This window comes from Cygnus olor, chromosome 1 (genome assembly GCF_009769625.2).
Source record: "Cygnus olor isolate bCygOlo1 chromosome 1, bCygOlo1.pri.v2, whole genome shotgun sequence".
NCBI classification, from domain to species: domain Eukaryota; kingdom Metazoa; phylum Chordata; class Aves; order Anseriformes; family Anatidae; genus Cygnus; species Cygnus olor.
Window position 1 is genome coordinate 136,015,297 of NC_049169.1, and position 22,650 is coordinate 136,037,946.

At 39.2% G+C, this 22,650-nt stretch overlaps 2 protein-coding genes across 2 annotated transcripts in view; both read left to right on the forward strand.

The window, feature by feature from the left end:
- LOC121058572 (arylsulfatase D-like) overlaps positions 1–21,535 on the forward strand; it is a 40,062-nt gene extending 18,527 nt beyond the window's left edge. The window contains exon 12 of the mRNA XM_040534323.1: positions 21,389–21,535. Coding sequence (XP_040390257.1) covers positions 21,389–21,411 — 23 coding nt within the window. The 3' untranslated portion in view covers positions 21,412–21,535. The remainder of the gene's footprint in view (positions 1–21,388) is intronic.
- On the forward strand, positions 7,015–21,535 carry LOC121058602 (arylsulfatase D-like). The gene is given in 11 exon segments (XM_040534391.1): positions 7,015–7,068; positions 10,016–10,081; positions 12,113–12,262; positions 13,538–13,659; positions 14,604–14,726; positions 16,212–16,635; positions 17,554–17,690; positions 17,904–18,038; positions 19,575–19,737; positions 20,451–20,572; positions 21,044–21,535. Coding segments are annotated over 10 exon segments (1,791 nt in total). The 5' UTR covers positions 7,015–7,068; positions 10,016–10,034; the 3' UTR covers positions 21,412–21,535.
- Positions 21,536–22,650: the final 1,115 nt, after the last annotated feature.

The window sequence follows — 22,650 nt, forward strand, 5'->3', positions numbered from 1 at the left end:
CTTGGAAACTCAAGCTAAGGACAGTAGATATCCTGAAAATATGTGTATGTTCAAAGTAGTAATGGTGAGCTCCCCAGAGGTTATTTCATGACCTCTAAACAGAACTGGGTGGAATTTTAGCATTTATTACCATGAAAATGACACTCTGGTAGCCATGAAGTCCCTCCTACAGGACTTCAGCTGCCTCTTTGAGCTCAACACATCCTTTGGGAGCTGCTAAATGTAGGCAGCTCCATGCTTACTACAAATGAGTGCGTACTCCCTGAGGGACAGTCTCCTACTGAGACAGGAGCAGTCATGAGGAAGAACAGTGCTGCAGGCAGTGTATTTTGTTATTCAAATAGAAAAATGACTATGAATATAGGTGACATTTGGACTAATATGCTGGCCTGAGCATATGAGATGATAAACATATGTGATATTTTTTTTCCTTTGGCTATGCCTTTAGCTTAAAAATTACACATTCTGTGAGATTATCTCCATATATTATTTTCAGTCACCAGTTATCAATTTCTTTACTTGGCCAAGTAGTACAAACTGGTTTATTACTATCTTATTAGAAATAGAATAAGAATTTCTTGTTGTTTTAGGAAGACCAGCAATGAATGCTTAATCCCAAGTGTGATGTTTGAACTCTTAGTATTTATCATCATTGCGTCCTTAGGAGTACAAGGGAATTATTTATACGTCATTTAAAACAGAGGAAGTCAGCGAAAGGCTTCTGTGAATTTGTAGTACAACTAAGTAGTAGAAAGTAAGCCAGGTAATAAGTAAATAATCATAGCAGCAAATTTGACAGAGAGATAAACGTTCTTTTGCTCCTTTGTGAAGTAAGTTTATCAGACTCCTCACATATGTAAAATAAATCATATTATTTCTGCTAGCCTCAGAAATTTGTAGGTTTGGTCCTCATGTACACAACATTTGGCCTTCTTGAGTCAAATCATCCATGATTATACACTAAGGGAAGACAGGGTATCATATGTCTTGTATGAACTAGTACAAGATTATTAGATAGAAACTACACCAGTGAGTACTACAGCTCCCAAATTCTATACTGCTCAGGGTTACGTTTGTTGTCAGTAACACTCAGTTTGCTGTTAGCAACCCTAGGATACTGGTCCTGGGAGCAAACATCCTTTGAAGCTGTCCAAAGTGCATCAGCAAAATTGCTACCAGAAAGAAACAGTCACATGAAATAAATAAATAAATTTGTACTCTAGGCAAAACACTTACATTTGGATTGGTAAAAGCAGCCTCCAAGGATAGAGAATGCCTATAAACAAGATTTTGCCCTGTGTTGTGACAGTTGCAGTAGCCTTCTAGACTGCTTAACTCGCAGCTTTGGCATATTTATGATAGTTTGAATAAAGAGCTCCTGAGAAGCTTTCTTCAGCCAAATAAAATCAGCTCAGTCAAAGCTCTGCAGAGTGCTGAATGTTCAGGTATTGACAGATGCGCTGCTCTGGGAGCCTCACAGCTATCGAGACAGAAAAAAAATTCCCCATTGCAACAAACGTGCACATAGATATCTAAGAACCAAGAGATAGCCCATATATCCTCAGCCTGCTCTGTGTTGCCTCTCCTTTCCTCATTTATTTCCCTCTGAACTCTGTGAAACCAGGGCCAGGCCCTGCATCTGACTAGTTTTTGAGAAATCACAAATAAGTTACTGAATCTTTTGCTCATGTTCTAGCTGTAGGAAACTCTCAGTCTCCCTTATGATGGGCCCCTGCTCTCTCTCCATAGGACACTCAATGGTGAGTCATGAAGGGATAGAGGATTAATTGCTGTCTTGCTGACACAAGTGAAGCCCACATGTTGAAAAAAAAAAAAGTGAATAAATTTGGATATTATTTCCTATAATAGACAATTCCTGTTCAGAAATGTGTGATCACTTATCCCTCCAGGTAAGAGAATAAATCCATGCAGACTTGCACTCATTCCCCTCTGGCAGAATTCCAGGCAGAATGGGTGGCTTGCAGAACAATTTTTGTTAGGTGTGTATCCCATTTTGTTCATCCTGTAAAATAGTGACCTGTTTCACAACTATATTATTTTCTGAAATTCCTTCTTTTAAGAAAAGCTTTTCTGTCAAATTGAAATCCTCAGAAAGCTCCAAAAACGAACTAACATATATATGCCTCTATCAGAAGCTCCCTAATGCCTGGTGCTGCAATGATTTCAATCTGTAAATTCTTGGAGACTTCACTCTGATGCTGGGAACCTCCCACTGTGATCAGCTGGTGAGAGCTAGGCAGCTGGCCAGTGTTTTCTGCAAGCTTACCTTTTGTGTGCTTTTTGAAATACCTCTTTTGCTAAATCTCACTGTTGTTGAATAGAAGAAGGCTGATCTTTGATGGACACTTCACAGTCCTGTTCCCGTGTGGGTTTCTACTACCATTAGACTCAAACTCATGGCCTTACTTTCACACCTCTGCAAAGAGAAACATTCAACCTAAGATGAACAGAACTGGTAACTCTGAAATTCTTCAACAGATCTTGAAACTTACAGTCTATTATTTCCTTTCTTGGCAGAAGTAACTTGGATCTCTTATCTACTTAGCCTCCGAATTTCACTGAACATGTAGAAATTCAGTATCTTTGTGACTCCTAATCTCCTGTTACATTTGGGGGTCATTTAGCAATGAAATAAGAACAGAAAGTGCTGGGAGGATGAGGATTCTTCCAGACAGGAGAAATACTGTATTGAATGTATTTCTTTAAAGAACAGGACAGCACATTAACCAAATGGAAGGCTTGTTGTCCAGTCTAGCAGATTCTTGTCTCAGACGAAATTATACACTTCTGTCTTAAGAGAGAAGCAGCAATATATTTATTGATATGACATAGTAATCTAACAAAGCTTAATTGTAAATAAGACAGCAACTTAAGATTTGAGATGCCAAGGTACACTTGATTATTTATTGCATAGAGGACAGGGTAAGTCAGACTCATTGGGGGAATCCTGTTGAGTCATGAGGTTCAGAGTGGACCCCTGTGCTTTCTAAATTCCTTGAACCAAAGAGGTAAGGAGACTAGGTGTGGCTGAATCTAATTCTAGTCCCAGGCTTGGTAAATGGTTTGTCTAAGGATTATAAATGCACAAACAATCTAAGAGATAATCTTAGCTTGCCAAACTTTGTAAACTTCACTATCAATCACTTACCAGATCTGTTGCCGCAGGGATTTTTGTGAGGAGTAAGTGATGACTTTGAAAGGTGTCCCTGCTCAAGGTGAGATCCTCTTATGCAACCAGCTGCTATGCAGAAGAGCTCAAAGGGCTCTTGGCTTGCTCACTATTTAAGGGGTAAGACACTGAACTAATTGACATATTGATTTTTGGCACATACTCCATTGGCCCTCAGCTGCTGAGCAAGACGTCTATCTGTCAGTTTCTCCAGCACACAGCTTGAGCCAATATTGTAGTCACTATCCACATGAGCAAGGCCTCAGGTGTAGCCAGTATGCTGGTGACTACTTGACTTCAGCATGAAATCACCTGCAAGATCATACACAGTTTTCAATATTTCAGGATGTGCTATTCTATGGAGATCACAATGCAACATTTTGAGAATCTGTCTGGCCCCATGGAGTAATCTTTTTGTTCCTGAATATACAAGTTGGTATCTGCGATGTCTGCACTTAGGGACATGGTTTAGTGGGTGATATGGGTGGTAGGGGGGATGGCTGGACTAGATGATCTTAGAGGTCTTTCCAACCTTCATGATTCTATGATTATCTCAAGCTTGACTGACAACTTCTGTCAAACAGCATCTCAAGGGCAAGAAATGAATGGCAGTACCTGGAAATGTCAAAATCAGAATTATATGAAAAAAAAAAATCACATGGCATCTGTCTGTACCACAATACTGAAGTGCACACAACATTGCCACATAATTTCTATTCAGTGTCACATCAGTTTGCAACTGACTAAGCATTTTTACAATAATAATAATAATAATAATAATAATAAATGTTTAATCCATAAGTAAATTACTAGTTATATGATATAAAGAGGAAAGACTTCTGTCATGCTTTTCAGGATTTGTCTTCAATTATTGTTTCCTCATCAGTACTTCAATGTTCTTCTCTCGTCTATTCTTCACAGGACTTTTTTTTCATATGAAGAGTTTTACTAACCTCAGCAGAAGACTGGGATACTTCCAAAATTCAAACACATGAGATAGCTACAGGGTTGACTTTCTTCAAGTTTGGAAAATACTTTTTAAACAGTCAGCATACCCATTAGGCAGTCTATTTATTTCTTATTAATCATTGCTAAGATTAATAAACTATTTACATACTAGTTACCTCAGTTTCTTCTTTCCATGAAATTTCATAATCTCTTTCTAAACAGTGAGGGTAAGACATGAGTGGTATGTAATCCTTTGATTACTACAGGTTATTTTTTCTATTTCTCAAAGCTGGCAGAATTCAAAAAAGACCAGAGCTATTCTGTATGAGATTGTGGTTTGCATCTCCTTCTTGTGTGTGACCTACATTAGAGGGCCATGCAGACAGCCTCCAATTTTGATACAACTTTATCAGGGAAAAGAAAAGCTAAAGGCTAGCAGACTCTAAGTGAGGAAGCTAATTTTTAAATATTGTTTCTTAACATTTAAAAATATATGTACTTTCAGTAAGCCACCATCAAGGTGCTTACTGTAAAATCCATAGTGACCACTGTCATCACCCTTCAAATGATGAGTTTGGTTATTTTTATGGAATGCCTTTTAGCTTAGTAAAGAACTGTCAGGTGACAACCTCCACGATTGATGAGAGTGTTCAGAGTGAAGCTCTGGTTTTATAATCAGATGATTGGACTCATTACATTCACTTTTGCCTTAGGACAACTTACTGGCTTGGTATCATCTGGCAAACCATAATCTACGTTTTTGGGTTTGTTCTCTGCCACTTATTGCTTATTATTGATTTGTAAAGCACAGGAACAGGGTTATGATGAGAGCCCATGAAATTACAGCACAACCAGTGCTAATGGAAAGGACTTCATTTCTTATCTTGAGGGAGGCAGCATCATCTATCGAAAGTTAAAGTGTATTTCCCTGCAAATATACTTTTGTTTCTGGGGCACCTTGCTTCTCTGTTTGAATGTCTGAGAAATGAATGATCAGTAGGCCACCAGTTTCGGTCTTTCTCTGTAGGCCAAACTGAAGATGCTGTTGACAGGGAGGGTTTTTAAAAAATGCCATATTACCTTTCCCTCCTTCTGATTATGGCAGACAGTTGGAGAAACTAGGTGGCAGAAAATTTCTGGCTGCTGACAGTGGGATTTCTGCAGGTGGGAACTGTCATTCAGAGACAGAAATGGTGTGGTCAGACCTGAAATAGAGTAAAGGGGCCAAAACCAAATCTTATTTGTGCTGAAGGCTCCTACTCCTTCCTTGCTTTCACACTCTCCTTTCTTTGTCCCACTCCATGAGCTATAGCTATTCCCATCAATTACTTCTTTGGGCTGAAGTTCTTGGTTCTTGAAGAAAATAATGCAATTGCTATTGCAATATGCATATAAACATTTAAGTCCCAAATGCGCCCCTCAAGACTTATGTACTGTACCCAGTAGGGACACTATGAATCTCTTCCAGATGTTGGTTTCATCAAGGTCTACTTATCAAGGTCTGTATTGTTTTGTTTGTTTTTCTTTTCTCCACATTGCAGGAATATTTTATATTAATATTTATTTTGGCCTCTGAGCATTTTAGGATTCCCAATAAGACGTCTACACCAAGAACCTCTACCCTCTTTCCTATCTCTGGTTGAATAAAAGTACATTATTCATAGAATCATAGAATGGTTTCGGTTGGAAGGGACCTTAAAGACCATCTTTTTCCAACCCCCCTGCCATGGGCAGGGACATCTCCCACTAGACCAGGTTGCCCGAAGCCCCATCCAGCCTGATCTTGAACACTTCCAGGGATGGGGCATCCACAGCTTCTCTAGGCAACCTGTGCCAGTACCTCACCACCCTCAGAGTAAAGAATTTCTTCCTAATATCTAATCTAAATCTACCCTCTTTTAGTTTAAAACCATTATTCCTTGTCCTATCACTCCACTGCCTGACAAAGTGTCCCTCCTCAGCTTTCTTGTAGGCCCCCTGTAGGTACTGGAAGGCCGCTACAAGGTCTCCCTGGGGCCTTCAGTTTTCCAGGCTGAACAACAACCTCAGCCTGTCTTTGTAGGAGTGGTGCTCCAGCCCAAATTCAGTGCATTATAGAATGAGACTTTTGTACCCTGTTTTTAAACCTCCATAAACACGCACATTCTGTAAAAAGAGGGGTCTTGTGTTCCCAGTGACCTCTGAAGTTGTATAACAAGCCAAGCTGTGCAACCACACAAGTATTAACACTGGCAAAGGAGAGAACCCATAGACAGAGGAGCTACAAGGATACAACCAGGAATTACAGAGGCTAGAATTGCAATGCACACACCAACATGACACTGCAGTGACTGATTGTGTCTGGGCTGGCTTGCTTGCCCTCTGCATTAGCCATGGCTACCCTGCTTCCATCTGTAGGGTGATTCTCCTCACAACACAGGGCAGCCGGTAGCCCCACTGCTTGTGATTTAATGATCTTCCACTCAGTTACCACTAAAGCTCTTTCTACTGACCTTGGCTGTGAGAATTTTTACTTTAAAACAGTTACTATTTGGTCAGCATTTGTCATAGGGGGTGAGCAGAGAAGTCCTCACCTTATGGTAAGTGGGATGAAAAGCTTTGCACAGTAATTTTAAAGGAAGTTAGCACCCACCGATTACTCTGAAACAAGTACTAGCAGTGCTTTTGAAAAACCTCTCTTTACAAAGGCCAGAAAGCTTGAGAGGAAGAGGAGAGCGAGAGCAAAGCTCATGCAACAGAGTGAGCATGAAGTTAGTATAAACTGAGCTACTAATGAGGGGGAAAAAAAATAAAAGAGACTTCGTGTTTCCCCCAGGACGGACTTTTCCCTCCTCCCCTTGCAGGCTGCTGGCACCCTTCCCAGCAAGCTGGGGCTGGCGCTCCCTGGGCCTGGCAGGGCCTCTCCGGCACTCCCATAGCCAAAACAACGTGTGAGTAGGGTTGGGGGGACCAGGGGGATGCTCCGTAATTAATGGTCTCTGTATTCCTTCTCTTTGTAACACTTCATATCCAACTCCAGTTCTGGGAGGATTTGGTGGTGAATGGCAGGTATTCTGCTTTCCTTATCAATTTTGGAGAATTGCTGGGGCCTTGCAGTGGTGAACAGCAAACACAGTTTGCCTCCAGGTTGCTTCCATGCAATGTCCGCGGCTCCTCTAGCATCAGGGCTCGTCCTTGATTAAAAAAACACAGGTTGGTTGCTTGGAGAGTTTGGGTTAGTGGCAATGCAAAACACCAAGTGGTAATACAGTGCTATAACCATGGTGACAGATAGCAAGTACTGATGGTAGCAGTATTAAATCTAAACTATGATACAAAAAAAAACTCACCAGCTGCAAGTACTGACTGTGCTCATACCAGCTCCCAGCTCATTGCCCACACCCCTCCCTGAGCATCTGGCTGCCTGGAAGCTGTGCAAAGAAGAGGGGGAAAGGTGGAACAGCATGTTGCACATGGCATGTGTTTCTTCAGGAGCCATAGGGCACGCTGTAGTTAGCACTTTTAATTGCATTCTAATATATTGTTGAATGTGATTAACCTGTTGTACAGTATGTATTTACAGAAGAGAGAAAACAAGCATTTATTCTCAGCTAACAGCTAAGCAGCAGCATACCTCTACACATTATTTGGAAAAGTTTGTCCTAATACTTATTATTCATTTCTGATGTATTTAAATAGGTGGCAAAGGGTGTTTTGTTGTTGTTTGGTTGGGTTTTTAATTTTTGGTGTTTTTTTGATTGTTTGTTTTTTTTGCTTCAATTAGAAAATTATTCATTTCAGTATCCAAAGTAGAAAAACAAAATTTAGAAATAAAATCAGTTGTTTTGCTGTGTCTGATGACTGACTTTTCACATAACTGACATTTTACATCTGTACCTTTCCCAGCATCTTTAAGAAGGAGTTGATTCTTTCAACTCTGATGGATTCCCTGAATGCATGGTGGTGTGGCCAGTCTTCTGGGGATGAGGGAGATGAGATATGAGAGACATGACTGGCTTTGCTAAATTAGTATTTTGGTCATGGGCAGATGTTTTTGAAACGGAGGCGTGTCTTTTCTCTTCTCCACAAGACTCAAAGAAGAATAGACTCTAATCTGGGAATGTATTCAACATGTGAAATATTCATAGGATGGGGGGAAACTGCCAGGAGTCAAGCTGCAGTGGGTGAGGAAGGGGCTGATTTTCTTGCAATTTCAAGCTTGCAGTTTGCTTGCTGTAAAGCAAAGCTGAAGAAAACGGCTCTGCATGACAAAGTGCCTAGAAAAAGCTTTATAAACCTATCTGGAGTTGTTACAAATCCATTTGAGTTAGGTCCACCTGATTCAGCCACTTAATAAACCAAGCAAAAGCTTCTTTTGTTAAATCTCTTAAAGTGACTGTTTAGCTGCAGGCTTTGCAGCACTGCTGGCAGGTTGAACGAATTGTATTGTATCAATTAAGACTTCGCTAGTGGTTGATAAATTTGGAGAAAGAAGTGGTGGGGCAGTCATGTGTAATATCACTTTCAGAAGAGAGTAATTTCTAGATAAGGCTTACAGACAATTAAAAATGTTTAACTGAGCGAGATATGTCCACGCAGAGTTGGGCTGGCCTGTTCCTGTTGCTCATGGCTCATTTTGCAGAAATGTTTAGTGTGATTTACTACAGAGTCTCATGAAATTTTATGTGGAGATACTAGGCTGAGTAACTGATGGTGCGTACTTCTGTAAATGGAGAAATAAAGTTTTTAGTTAACAATGCCATTTGAGAACTTTTCAGCTGAAATTAACTAGTAATACCACTGATTATGTTCAAGCCAATAGCAAGTAGTCTTACAGTTTGTCAGCTCTATTCGAGTTTGGGGAATCTGCCGTTACTTCTAGTCATTCTTTGCCTGGGAGACTTCCGTTGAGAGTAACTTAGTACCTTCAGAGTTTTGTTTGTCCATGCAAAGACTAAGCAATCTATAGATTTATTATTTCAAGATTATTTTGGTATTACACTGGCTAGAAGAATTTATGTATTGGGGAGGTATATTGGGGCGAGAGCTAACAGCAATATTGAAATTGAAAAAAAAAAAAGGAAAAATTTGAAGAAACTTTCTCAAGTGCAGAGCCATTTTCTTCAGGTTATTTGAACCCTTTAGGTGAGAGTGTTAAAATTGGCTTTAATTGAGCTCTTTTAGATGCCTGTAAAATGTAGAGCAGTCTTATGGCTATTTTGGAATATGTTATAAAGTTTATCTGTAATGCCAACAACTAGATGCTGGTTCGTGGGCACACAGATATGTTTGTTGCTCTGATAATGTTTACTATTATATTTCAGCTGACTGTCCTTCTGTGGAGCCCCATAACTTGTTTGTTTACAATACTTTATTTCTTCCACTTTAGGCACTCAGTCTTGATCATATTGCACTGTGCTTGGAAGTGTGATTGAACAATAAATTACCTTGCTTGCAGAAAACAGGCATGCATTTGTATGCTTCTCCTTCCAAAAACTGGCTCAGTCTCAGCAAAACTGATGAGCTAAGACTTGTATTTTGGCCCCATGAATTTATGCACTAATTAATCTTCTACTGTTTTGATCTTAACTGAGCTCTTTTTCAATATAAAACATCTTTCCCCACTCTTGAATTCTTTATATGTTGTTTTCTGCCCCCTCTCCAGTTTTTAAACTTAGTTTTGACCTTTTGATCAAAAAACAAAACAAAACAACAGTGTGATTCCCATCAGTGCCATGTCTTTGAGGTAAAATCACCTCACTAGTACCTCTCTTGTAAAAAGACATAATTGTCTTTTTGTCTCAGATTGACTGAGGGGTTTTTTTTTGGTTTTGGTGGTGTTTGCTTTTCTCTAACATCACAGTAGTGACTATACTCAATTTGTGCACTTATTTTCAGGATCACTGCCTACCAGGAGATGATTGCAGCCCTACCTTACACAGCCATTGCTGCTGTTCTATTCAGGTGAACAGATTTCTGGCTCCCTCCTGCATGTATTTGTTTGTACTTGGCAGAATTAAAATTGTATTTTTTGATTGGCCCACCTTTTTTTCCCAAGCAACCCAGAGTTCAAATTAATCATTTCTCCTGATGCTTTGCTTTGTCTTTGTTCCCTTCCTAACCTCTGTGTAGGAAATTCAACTCCATTAAAAATCGTGTCATTGATGTTCTCTCTTTCTACCCCCCCCCTTTTTTTATTTCCTCCTTGACTGTTCTAAGGTGAGTACAGGAGCCAAAATTTAACAGCTCGGTAGCTTTTTCAACATCTGGTTGCCTGTGCCAATGGCTTCTAACCTGTGCTTGAAAGGTCATTGTCAGTAAAAACATATAGTTGATCATCTATGGTGTAAATTCATATTAAGTCTTGTAAATAAAAATACATAAATAGCAGCCTGTGTTTTCCTAATGCTTTGCACTTACCTCGTTCATTAAACTGACATTGTAAAATCACTTTGTAATAATATGTCTTTACGTTTTAAACAAGATCTCTCTCCCAAAGTGGAGTTCTCTGGCTATGCCTTTAATATCATAATTTCCAGAATCTACTGGGTAGTTCTGTAGGTAATTCTGAAAAGGTTTATATGTGTGTATGTTTTGTATTGTTCTTTATTTCAACTTTATTGCTTTTGAGTTTTATGAGAGTTTAGTAACAAAACATTCTTGCAATCTTCTTCCAAGTATTAAAAGATGGTCACTTTAATTTCCAAGCATGGTTATTTTATAATGTAAGTTAATGTTAGCTGACACATTAGGATATGGACTTGCAACTATAAGGAGTAGGTTACCTGAGATGGAATTCTTCCTTGACCCTATCTAAATCCACAAGCAGGGTTACCACTGGGGTCAGCAAATACCCAGCACTTAACGCCATGAGAAAACAAAATGCTAGGATGCCGCTGCAAACGTAATTAAAAGTGGATTTCATCATTTGCTTTCTTTTTCTCTTTTATGTAACAGACGGAGATGGGAAGGACTACTCAGCATGGAAGGAAGAATGCCCGAGTGACAGCAATGGGGTGTCAGAGGCTGCTTATTTACAGGGTTCTTTAGGGACCCTCCCCCTGCACCTCTAACTGAATGTATTAGCACTCTGGAAGGATTTATTATACCAGTACAATGCTCTGAAACTCTTACGGAATGGTACATTGACAAATAGGAAATTTTCCTTTGCTTAAAATAATTAATCCAAGTATGGAAATTGAAAATATCAATGCTGTTTCTAAAGCAACGTCTCATCACAATTCTGTAAATCACTGTTTTAACGAAGTACTAGAGTGTACAAAACACAGCTAGAACTTTGCTCCTGGATGATTAAATTACTGTAGTAACCAGCTGGTTACTTATTTACGACTAGGAGTGCTCAGTCTTGTCTGTTTACAGAAAATCCTGTGTGTTGTGTTTACCTGTTAGAGGTGATGGTTGCTTGTTTACTGAAATATATGTTTTTCTATATAAGATCGTCACACCAAAATTGCAAATCCTGGAATGATTTGCAGGAGATTTCTCAGTCTGTGCTAGAGACTAAGCTGCCCTGTGTCCATCAAAATTAGCATGTATTGCAATGACAGTGTGCAAGTTAAAAATCAGTCCAGGACTAGGTCTTAAGATTGTTGATCTAGCAGTACATAGTTGGAAGATTATGTAGCTTCAAATATTCTGGGCATATTTATATAAGTCTGGTATGCATGTGTAAAAATGTAAATTCTCTTTTTGCCAGATATTAAATATAATTGTCTGGTATGGGGATGCTGGCATCTTGGAATGCCAGTAGAAAAGCTACTGCAGCCTCTCTGACTCAAGTGGCCTAGGTGGTAGTGATGGAAGAAGTGAAACCCGTAAAACTCTACCCTTCTGCTTCCCACTGAAAGTAAGGCTGGAAAATGGAGTTTCCCACTGTTTTGTTTATCATATTGCAGATCTGCTGCCAGAGGGACTCCAAGCACTGTCCCAGTCTTACAAGTCCCATATGTTAAAAGTTACTTTGCTGCGTTTCAGGAGATGCCTACTATTGGCACTGTCTTCATGCTTACTCTGGAACACATTTGGCTTGACTACAGCTATGGACTCTAAACCCAACATAGTTTTATTTTTGGCTGACGATCTTGGCATCGGAGATGTAGGATGTTATGGGAACCATACCATAAGGTAAAAAAAAAAAAATCAATACAATATATAGCATAGAATATCTTGGGTAATTAAACCTAATGATAAAATAAGAAACATTCTTAAGTCAAGGCACTGGTAATTCAGGAATTTGTGCATTTAAGTCCTTGTTGTATACATGCACATGGATTGAGGCCTAAGAAAACAATGTACAGTGAACGAAAAAAAATCATATTTTCATTTTGATCTTTTTAAAGTTCTTTCTGAGAATTTCTCCCCCGCTCCCCAATGTGCTAACTCTCCCATCACCTGTTTTGGTAATAAGGTTTTCTGTCATTCTTGTTCATGAATTTCTTTCCATTTTGTACATAGTTAAGCCTTCCTCTGTCCACCCACTGTTTTTCCAGAATCCCTTGTCCACTTGCTTGCTGTCTCCTCCAATACACCCCAGTCTAGTGTAACCCACTCCTGTGGGCTGACACAAATGAGTCATTGCATGGTTAAGTTCCTTCAAAACTTAAAGGCAAAGCAGAAGTGAATGGGCATTGGGAGCATGTCTTACAAGCCTCAGCTCATGCCATCTGAATGGTGTACAGCCATTTTGCTGGCAGGCTCTGTGCTCATCTCCCTCAGATGATGGTGGTGGGGCTGTGCAGAGGAATAGGCTTCTGGAAGACCATTGTCCTCTTCTGCTGGTGGTGAAATAGTCAGGAGACCTCTTTGGTGGTGTTGTAGTCCATTTATGTGGGAGAGCTAGGCTCCCATAAAAATGTAAGCACATAAAGTTACATGTGAAATGTTAGAATATAAAATATTAAAATATTAGTTAAAAGTAAAGTTACATGCAAAGATGCACCACTGTATTATGAAATAAGTACAGTGTTTAAAAGTATGGAACAGGAAAACTTGGTTCCAGTAACTCTAGATACTCTGGGAGACTCTCTGGCTTAATTAACTCTGAAATTCAGGGTCCAAATGGGCTGACAAAAGCAACTTGCAGGAAGTATTTGAATAGAAAAATATAACCCTCCTTAGATAAATCTTTCCAGTTTTATTTTCAAACTAAACATTACCAGCAAAGCCCAGATTTCTTTTCAGTGTTGCCAAATGTACTCTATGGCTATGTCCCAAGAATGAATTCTCCAGTGGCTACAACCTAATTCACCCACTGTATCAAGTTTTGTTACCATACTAGTCCTGCAGTATACAGAAAATAACTTTTTGAGGAAATGCTGAAAAGCTCCAATTCTTCTTGGAAATGTATTAAAATAAGGTTCAGGTTACTTTGCTTCTATTGAAATTGAAACTCTGTTTTAGGACCCCAAACATTGACCGCCTGGCAAGAGAAGGAGTGAAGCTTACTCAGCACATTGCCGCAGCTCCGCTCTGCACTCCCAGCAGAGCAGCGTTTCTCACTGGCAGATACCCCATCAGATCAGGTTGGGCCCATTTTGAATTTCAAATTTCTATGTACAGTGCTGAGGTACTACAATAACCAGTAAGAAGGAACAGAGGAGAATTCAGCTACTTCCTCACCCTGAGTTGGAAAGTACATTGCCAGTGGCTATAACTTTATATATGTGACTTCTGAATGGGAACCACTGCCTCACCAGCTGAGACACCTTTAGCCTTACTTTGTAGGATTCAGGAACACTATATGATAAAAATAGATATGTATGGAGAAATGCTAACAGTAATGTCTGTCATTTCTTTACTACAATAAAACCTGGGGCAAACTGTTGGAAGTCGTCTTGATGGTGATGGTTAGAGGTGAGGGGTTGAAACAGGGCTCCCAAGAGAAGTGAGAAAGTTCATAGCCAAAATAGTGCAGAAAGTCACAAAACTCCAGTGAAAATGGAGTGTTGGATCCACTCCTCACCTACCTAAGGCACCTTTTGGAGGACTTTATAGATATTTTTCTTTCACTAGGAAACATACAGCAAAATTATATGCTTAGTTTAGGAGACCTACATGCAAAATCTGTATGTTGGGTAAACTGTATGTCACTTAACATTGCACAACATCCCCAAGACAGGGAAATGCAACTGTTATCTCTCATTTTAGACTAAGAGCAGAGAGACTAAATTAACACAGTTACTCAGAAAGGCAGAAAATAAGACCTACTATATAATGTCACTATTGATTAATTCTTAGCTTGATGGTAAATCTGGTGCCAAGCAGTATTTGTTTTGATGGATAACTCTTGACTATCTGAAGCACTTAGGCACATTATTGATAACGTGATGTGACTGCCTTCAGGATATGCTTGGCAGAGTGAGGCACTGCTGTCTTCAGGTTAAGCACCTGATTTGGGGGCTGAGAGGAGCAGCCCAGCAAGCAGAGTGCAGGAGGCTGGCAGGACTGACCTAACTATTTCCATCAGGGATGGCTTCCAGCAATCGGTACCGAGCACTGCAGTGGAATGCTGGATCAGGAGGGCTCCCTGCAAATGAAACAACTTTTGCCAGTCTTCTACAGTAACAAGGCTATACCACTGGGCTGATAGGTACGTGAAAAAGTTTTAGCATGAGTCTGAAGAATGACCTGGTTACATGAAGGGAATTTAGGGATTGTAATTGCCCTAAATGGTCCACAAATACTCTCCAAAAGATTGAGGAGAGAAAACAACTTGTATTTGCAAAACTAAAAATACTGTGGTGTAAAGAGTTTTAAGAAAATACAAATGCCTGTACATGGTATGGGAAACAGGAAGGATTAAAAACTGTCTCATAATTATAATGGGTGAGAATTTATTTTACTTGGCCTAAGACTTTTCAATGGTTGGTCCACTGAGAGAGTTTTGTTAACATAGAGATTGTTCCAAATAAAACAGTCTTTAAGTATTTCACCTGCCTTTATGGGTCAAGAGGCAAATAAACCAAAGAGGATAGGGAAAGAAATAAATAAAGCTTGTACCCACAGAGCAGATGGTCTCACAGGTGAGATTGTGAGGTCCCAAAGAGTCATGGTACTGTAGCAATTCCCTCAGATGAAGCCAAGTTGCAAAGATGTCAGAGAAACACTGCCCTGGAGCACTTTCCTCTCTGTGACTTTGATCAAACTTCAACAGTTTCAAGTTTCATCATTCTTGTGCCAAATACTCAAAAATGGACTGGCTAAGTGTCTCTTTTCACTTCTATTCTGCTTTTACTACTGCTCAAGTGATAGAAACTTCTGCAATGGATGCCTTGGCATGAATTAATAGGTAGGGTAAGCACTGTGTCCCTTAAAATGAAGGAGTTCAGCTGTGCCAAATGCAGTCATCTCCAAGTTCTGGAAATAAATATGGCTGTATTGAATCACAAACTAATGAAGTGAATCTTTCTGGCTGAGTCTATAAATTACTTGGCAATCCTGTAACCCAGCAAACATCAGGGTGGTTTGATCCAGCAGTTTTCTAAGCAGAAAACAGCTTTTGTCTGCTTGCTCTGTTAGGGAGACCGGGCAAGGACAGTGTGAAAGGTTGGCATGTAGCTTTTTCTCCTTTTCATGTTGAGTAGAGATAATGCCTGGGAAATCATCTTCCTGAGTCCGGTGATCAAAATGTTTGGTAATGTAGGCAAAAAGTTTACTGGATCTTCTAGTAAATTTGTAACATGATATTAAAATGAAGTTGCAAGTAAAGCATATGAAAGTTGGGAAGCAAATGTAATAAAGCAGATGGTGATTTAGAGTGCCATAATCCCCTGATCCTCATTAAAAGGTGATTAAAATCCCAACCCTATGTGACCCTCATCACTTCAGTAGCTGACCACTCTTCAGATTTCCCTGTTTATTGCATGACCATTTGGGGATTGCACATCATGATACAACATTCACCTGATCAAGCACTGATTTCTCCGTGCATCCTTATGCACCTCAATACTCCACTGAAAGAGGGAGTGACTCACCTAATCCCCAGGCAGATGCTTACAATGCTACCTTGGGCTCCTTTTGAGTTGTCCAAAGTTGTTTGAGTGTTCTAATTTCTGTCATGCTTTAAAACTTTCAGGAAAGTGGCATCAAGGTGTAAACTGTGAATCCTTCAATGATCATTGTCACCATCCTCTAAATCATGGGTTTGACTACTTTTATGGCATGCCTTTCACACTTCTAAACAATTGTCAAGAAAACAAACCTCCGGAGCTGGATGTAGCCCTTCAAGCTAAGCTTTGGCTTTACAGTCAGATAATTATCGTTGCTGTGATCACTCTTACCACTGGAAAACTGACTGGTTTGATTTCCATCCACTGGAAGATAATTGCCTGTTTTACTTTGGTGGGCTGCCTTTTCTTCATTTCATGGTACTCTAGTTATGGCTTTGTGCAGCACTGGAATTGTATCCTGATGAGAAACCATGATGTCACTGAGCAGCCAATGAGATTAGAGAGGACTGCTTCCCTTATGCTGAAAGAGGCAGTGTCATTTATCAAAAGGTAAATGATTGTTGTTTTCTTTAAAAGTGGGAGAATACTCTGGGCTCATGGAATAGTATTTTTTTTCCACAATAACTATAGCTGTATCTTGATAAGTTTGAAACTCACATCCAAGTTCCCTATTAAAAAACCCAAACGACTTAAATTTTAATTGCAACTGCCCACTTTGGAAGTAACAGCAAATGAGATGACTTTTCACCAAATCATACATGACCATCTCACCATACACTGTAATCTGTACATAGTTAATTCACTCCAAGATTACCCAGCTAATTTTTACGTTTCACTCTACAAGCCTCATTTTTGCTTTTTCTCATAATCCTTATAAAACACACAGATAAAAAGTGCATGATGCACAAAATCTTGTGAAAATCTCAAAACACTTGAATTCCATTTTCATGTCATTCAGACAGTTGAAAAGGAAACTGGGTAAGATCATTCATTTACTAGCTTCAAGTTCCTCTTTGGCCTGCACAGCTGTTGATAAACAATTCAGTGTGCCAAATGTCTTTCTGGAAAACGAGGAGAATAACTATTCTTTTCTTAAAATATGTGAAAACAAATGTACTGACAAGTATAAAAGGCCATCTTAGAAAAGCCACACAAATCTTAAAGTAAATATAAGACTGTATCCATTTGCATTTAATTAAAGAGGCACCAGGGCCAGGCAACTGATTCATTTAAGCACTGTGTAAATGCTATGCCTGTTTACACATTGGAATTTGAAAATAATCTGGCTGGAAATGATCCTTCTTGCCTACATTTTATGCAAGAAAACAATAATTAACTATGATCAATGAGGTTCATTATGTGTGGGTACAGTATAGACCCATTGTGTCTGTGCATGGATGAATATGAAAACTCAAAATATTACAAATGTACATCAAAAATTATGTTCATTTTTTGTTGTTTTTTAAGAAACAGGTATGGACCATTCCTTCTCTTTATTTCCTTTCTACATGTTCACACCCCTCTCTTCACCACAGCAAAATTTCTTGGGAAAAGCCATCATGGTTTATATGGAGACAATGTAGAAGAAATGGACTGGATGGTGGGTAAGTATTCTTGATGAAGGATTTGTTTCAGATACATATGCCTGTGTATTTTAAAGCAGGAGAATTAATAAAACCAAAATATCCACAGCAATTTAAGCTGTTAAAGACTTCTCATAGCGCATTGCAAAAGAATATTATTGAAACATTATAAATGTGGGGTGATCTTTCTAATTGCTTAATAGGAAACTCGCTGTCGCTCTTTTTAAATTTAAGGCAAAATTCTGGATTCACTTGACAAGGAAGGTTTGGAAAATCATACGTTCACATACTTTGCCTCTGATCATGGAGGACACTTGGAAGCTCAGGATGGCTCTGCCCAGCTAGGTGGCTGGAATGGTATTTATAAAGGTAAAAAATTCATTATGGCCTTACATCTAGGTTAGAAACAGAAACAATGAATTTGCCTGTCTGCAGCTGTCAAGGCTGGAGTGAGTTATATTGTTTTCTAGCTTGAAATACAGGTGACATTCAGAGGTAATTTAATCTTAAAGTTACCTTTTCTTTCAGTAAAGTGCAAGTGTTATTACACATCTCCTTGATAAAGGGATTGTATAGTTTGATACCTGTAAACTATTCAGTGTTCTCAAATGAAAGTCACTGAAAAAAATGTGAGAGTTCCCTTCATCTCTCTCCTCTCCCCCTTGCCACCTCCAATAGGACTGTTCCTGATTTGCTTGTTTCTTTTCTCATTATCTTCCAGAAATCATTGCTACTCACCTAATTGTTATGAAATAGGGTAAGGGCACATTGTGCTATGACTTGCAGCAACCATGTATGCTTTTATACTCTATGCAAAATCAGTGATTAGTGTAAGATCTGAATGACTTTGGTGGTCTACAAAGACCTCACTCTCTACCTCCTACTCTTTGTCCTGTGAATGGGCTTCAACCTGCTCAGCAGTGCGGTAGCATTTTCAAGCCAAAAGGATATGCATTCTTTGCATATTCTCCCACCTACCCCAGCAGCCCTGTGTAATCAGATCACCTCATCCTGTGTCCTGTCATTAACAGGTGAGAGCATGCGTTGGGGGAAGGAAAGCTCAGGGTGTAGGCTCTGTTACCAGCAGTGAATCACCTACTTCTTGTCCAAACTTCTGATGTGTTTATTTTCACAAAACAGGTTTCTTCCAATTCAAAACCTTCTTGAGCCTCTCCACAGGACACAGACAAGGTCAAAGATATGAAATTTTGGCTTCCATGTGATGGATGCTTTGCTGCTGAGCAATGGAGTTTTTGGCTCTTACAAAGGAGAAGGGCTTTCAACTAGTACACAGATCTTCTATCTCACTCCATATTTCCTGTCTTTGCTTGACAAATTATTTCTTTTTATGGATAATAAGACTGATGCATAAGCCTGATGGGATCTAGCAAAGGCAGTGTTTTTACCATATTGAATATCTTAATTAAAACAGATTTCTGCTTTCAGAGTTAGTTAAATATTGTCTTAATATGTATCGAGCATCAGGATGTTTTATTAGGTTAGTTGATGCTGGTAGCAAATTGGAGAAAGGTGTTTTCCTGCCATTTTAAGTAATGTGTATATGGCTTGATTTCATAGGTTCCAATTTTTTGCTTCTCAGATGTTCAGAGATGTTGCATTAAGCATTGGGAGAGTCAGGTCCAAATCTCAATTTCAAAAATGTAAAATATGTATAAGGCATATGGAAATGTAAGTGTTAAGGACACAGATTTTGAAGGGAATCCGTGGCTACAAAAATAAGATTTTTTTTACAGCTATTTATTAAAGTAGGATACTAACTCTTAAGTCTTGTGTAGGTTTAAACAGAATATCAAATATTTCTTCAGTCTTGTGAGTACTTCCTCTGTGAGTTCTTCCTCATGAGTTTCCCTCTGAACTGCCATATGTTGATTAATTTTACTGCAGGTGGAAAAGGCATGGGAGGCTGGGAAGGAGGGATTCGTGTGCCAGGGGTATTCAGATGGCCAGGAGTGTTACCTGCAGGCACAGTTGTCGATGAACCTACAAGTCTGATGGATATTTATCCCACAGTTGTTCATCTGGCTGGAGGAATATTGCCACAGGACAGGTGTGGAGATGTTTTCAACAAGAGAAATTCATAGGAGAGCTGACTACTAAATAATTAGTGTTGTGTTGTTTTTTTTTTTTTTTTTTTTGTCATCCTTGGAGATCCCACAAGTATTCCCTTAGTCTCAAGCCTAGTCTAAAATTTTAGACGAGAGAACAAATCCCCCCAAATACTCCCACAGGTATGCATGTGGCCAGAGGAGTTGCTCCTGCAAAAGACCAGGTGCTTCTTTCAAAAACAGGTTCGGCATCTCTCATGAAAGAATTGGTGGCTGAGGTTCTTCTGGTACTGACAGACCTCTGTTATGGACACAAATTCCACTTTAGATTCCTCCTAAAATGATTAAATCCATTCTTGTCCAACAGATTTCTAAAAGCTCCTTTGAAATGTGCTATATGTAAACAATTATGAGATCAGTATTGATTTTCTGAATAAAGGATATTTTTCCAGTAGACCAAACTCTAAATGGTGTTTAAATATTTCTAAATGGAATGAGTTGACCCAGCTATTTTAAAACTAACTAACTAAATTAATTAAAATCTAGGTATTTAAAATACTCGCTTGACAATCTTCTGGCTGCTCTAAATCTATGAACAAATTATTCTGTATGCTGTCTCTAGCACTAGTGCAGCTAATGCAAAATCAGTAATAAGTATACAGTTCACACTGTCAGGTTTGTCCCCACCTAAGTACATTTCTCCCCATTACATTAGGGTGATCGATGGACAAAACTTGATGCCTTTACTGCAAAGAAGAACTCAAAGGTCAGAGCATGAGTTCCTGTTTCACTATTGTGGGTCCTACCTGCACGCAGTGCGGTGGCACCAAAAGGACAGTAAGTGTAAAAGTTTGTTCCATGTTAACTGCAGAATATGAGGTTTCTCCTCCTGTTGGCTGCTTTGCAAATTGACAGATTTATTATATGATAGGTGTTTATCTGTACTGATATCTGAGATTCTTGAAATTGTTATGCACGATATACCAGTACTTCTAGCTAGCTGGAGGTATCTTACAGCAAAGAGAGATTTGTAATAAAGGAAATGTATTATAGGAAGTGGGGTGGGAATAAAGGCTGTCTACTACTACACTGGAAGATGGATGTTGTTGTCTTCATATTTCTAGTGTTTTCCATCTTCAAAGTCAGTACTCAGTGCAGAGGATCTGATTTGTGGTGATGGGAGAGCCACAAATGAGAAGAGGTATCTGTAGTAAATAGTCATACTCCCTGAAGACACTTTAACTTGAAGACACTTTCCATTTTCCTCCATTGTCTTATAGTCGTGCCATAAGTTTTCTTTCCTGCCAGATGGAGCCATCTGGAAGGCTCATTATGTGACCCCAGTCTTTCATCCACTTGGGGCTGGGGCTTGCTATGGAAAAGGAGTTTGCCCATGTTTTGGGGAAGGCATGACCCATCATGAGCCTCCATTGCTGTTTGACCTCTCACGAGACCCTTCTGAAGCCAAACCTCTGTCAGCTGACACCGAGCCCCTCTTTGACGCTGTGATAGAGCGGCGTGGGAGAGCCATAGAAGAGCACCGCAGGACACTGACTCCAGTACCGCAGCAGCTCTCCCTGTACAATGTCGTCTGGAAGCCGTGGCTGCAGCCCTGCTGTGGGACATTCCCTTTCTGTTGGTGTGATAAGGAAGGTGACAGCACACAAAATTTGTGAGATGAGTGATTGTTAACATGTCCTGAGGCACTAAGTCCTCTACTGAACAAACTTTCAGAAAATAATCAGGTCTTTCCACTGTCCGGCAACCAAAGTGGATGAAAATAAAGAGAAGTAATGTTGAGTAGAGATTTTCTCCTTTATTCTTCACCTCTAGCCAGAAGTCTAAGGAAATCCTGTCTTTTGTGGTAAAGGAATTGAACAGATGGATACTTTTTTTTTTTGTTGTTCGTTTTTTGTTTTCAAATTTACATGTAAGAGACAACTGTAGAGGTATATGACTAAATTCTGTCAAATTTATGCCTGCTCAACGAAGACAATTGGAGAACTCTGCAGAGAGCCTAGTGTATAGTGTTGAGCAGGCATACAGTAAGAAATATTGGACTTACAAACACTACATGTTTGCAGTTGTGCCCTGTGGTCTATAAATCATACTTATCCAACATAGCAGTTTGAGTCATTGTAGCTTCCTGTATTTTTCTGTTATCTTTCCAAGAATGTTGTTGAGACATTGAACAATTGTGAGTTTGTGAAGGATACTCCTCAAACTGTAAATAACTTATTGAATAGAAGAATAGAATAGAACTTGAATAGAACTAGAACTTTGAATAGCACTTTTTGAAGCTGTAAATAACTTTTTGAATAGATCTGCAGCTTTAGATGAGTGACGATAACACATATCACAGATAGTAGAAAGTACCAAACACTGAAGTCCAGTATAACTCTGCAATACTGACAAAAGACAGAGAAGCATTTTGCTCTACAGAAGGAGGTCTTGGTGCATACTAACTTGGCAAACAGCAGTTTTATTGAATAAAAGATGCCAAGTAAAATGTTTTGGATAAATAGCTTGCACTGTTTCAAAGTCAGTTAGCAAAACACGGTTCATTTGAGAGTTATATTGGAATTAGTGCTCAAGAATATTTGGCAGCAGTATACTTATGTTTACAAACTGTAACTTGTAAAAATGGATCATGCCAATACTAGTTAAAACAAAAACCAAAACAAGCAAACAAAAAAACCCACTAGTGTTGTGATCCTAGCCAGACTTTCTAAGGAGGCATGTGAGTTTGTTTGCACTGAAGTTTGCAGTGAAATTGTAGAGATTTTAGTGCTTTAAACTGTATTTTTGACCGTTCTTTGCAGTACGTAGATGAAGTCAGAGTCTATCATAAGCATGCTGCTAAAACTCTGTAGAGAAATTGGGCTTTGAAGTGAGTAAATGGAAAGTGAATGTTT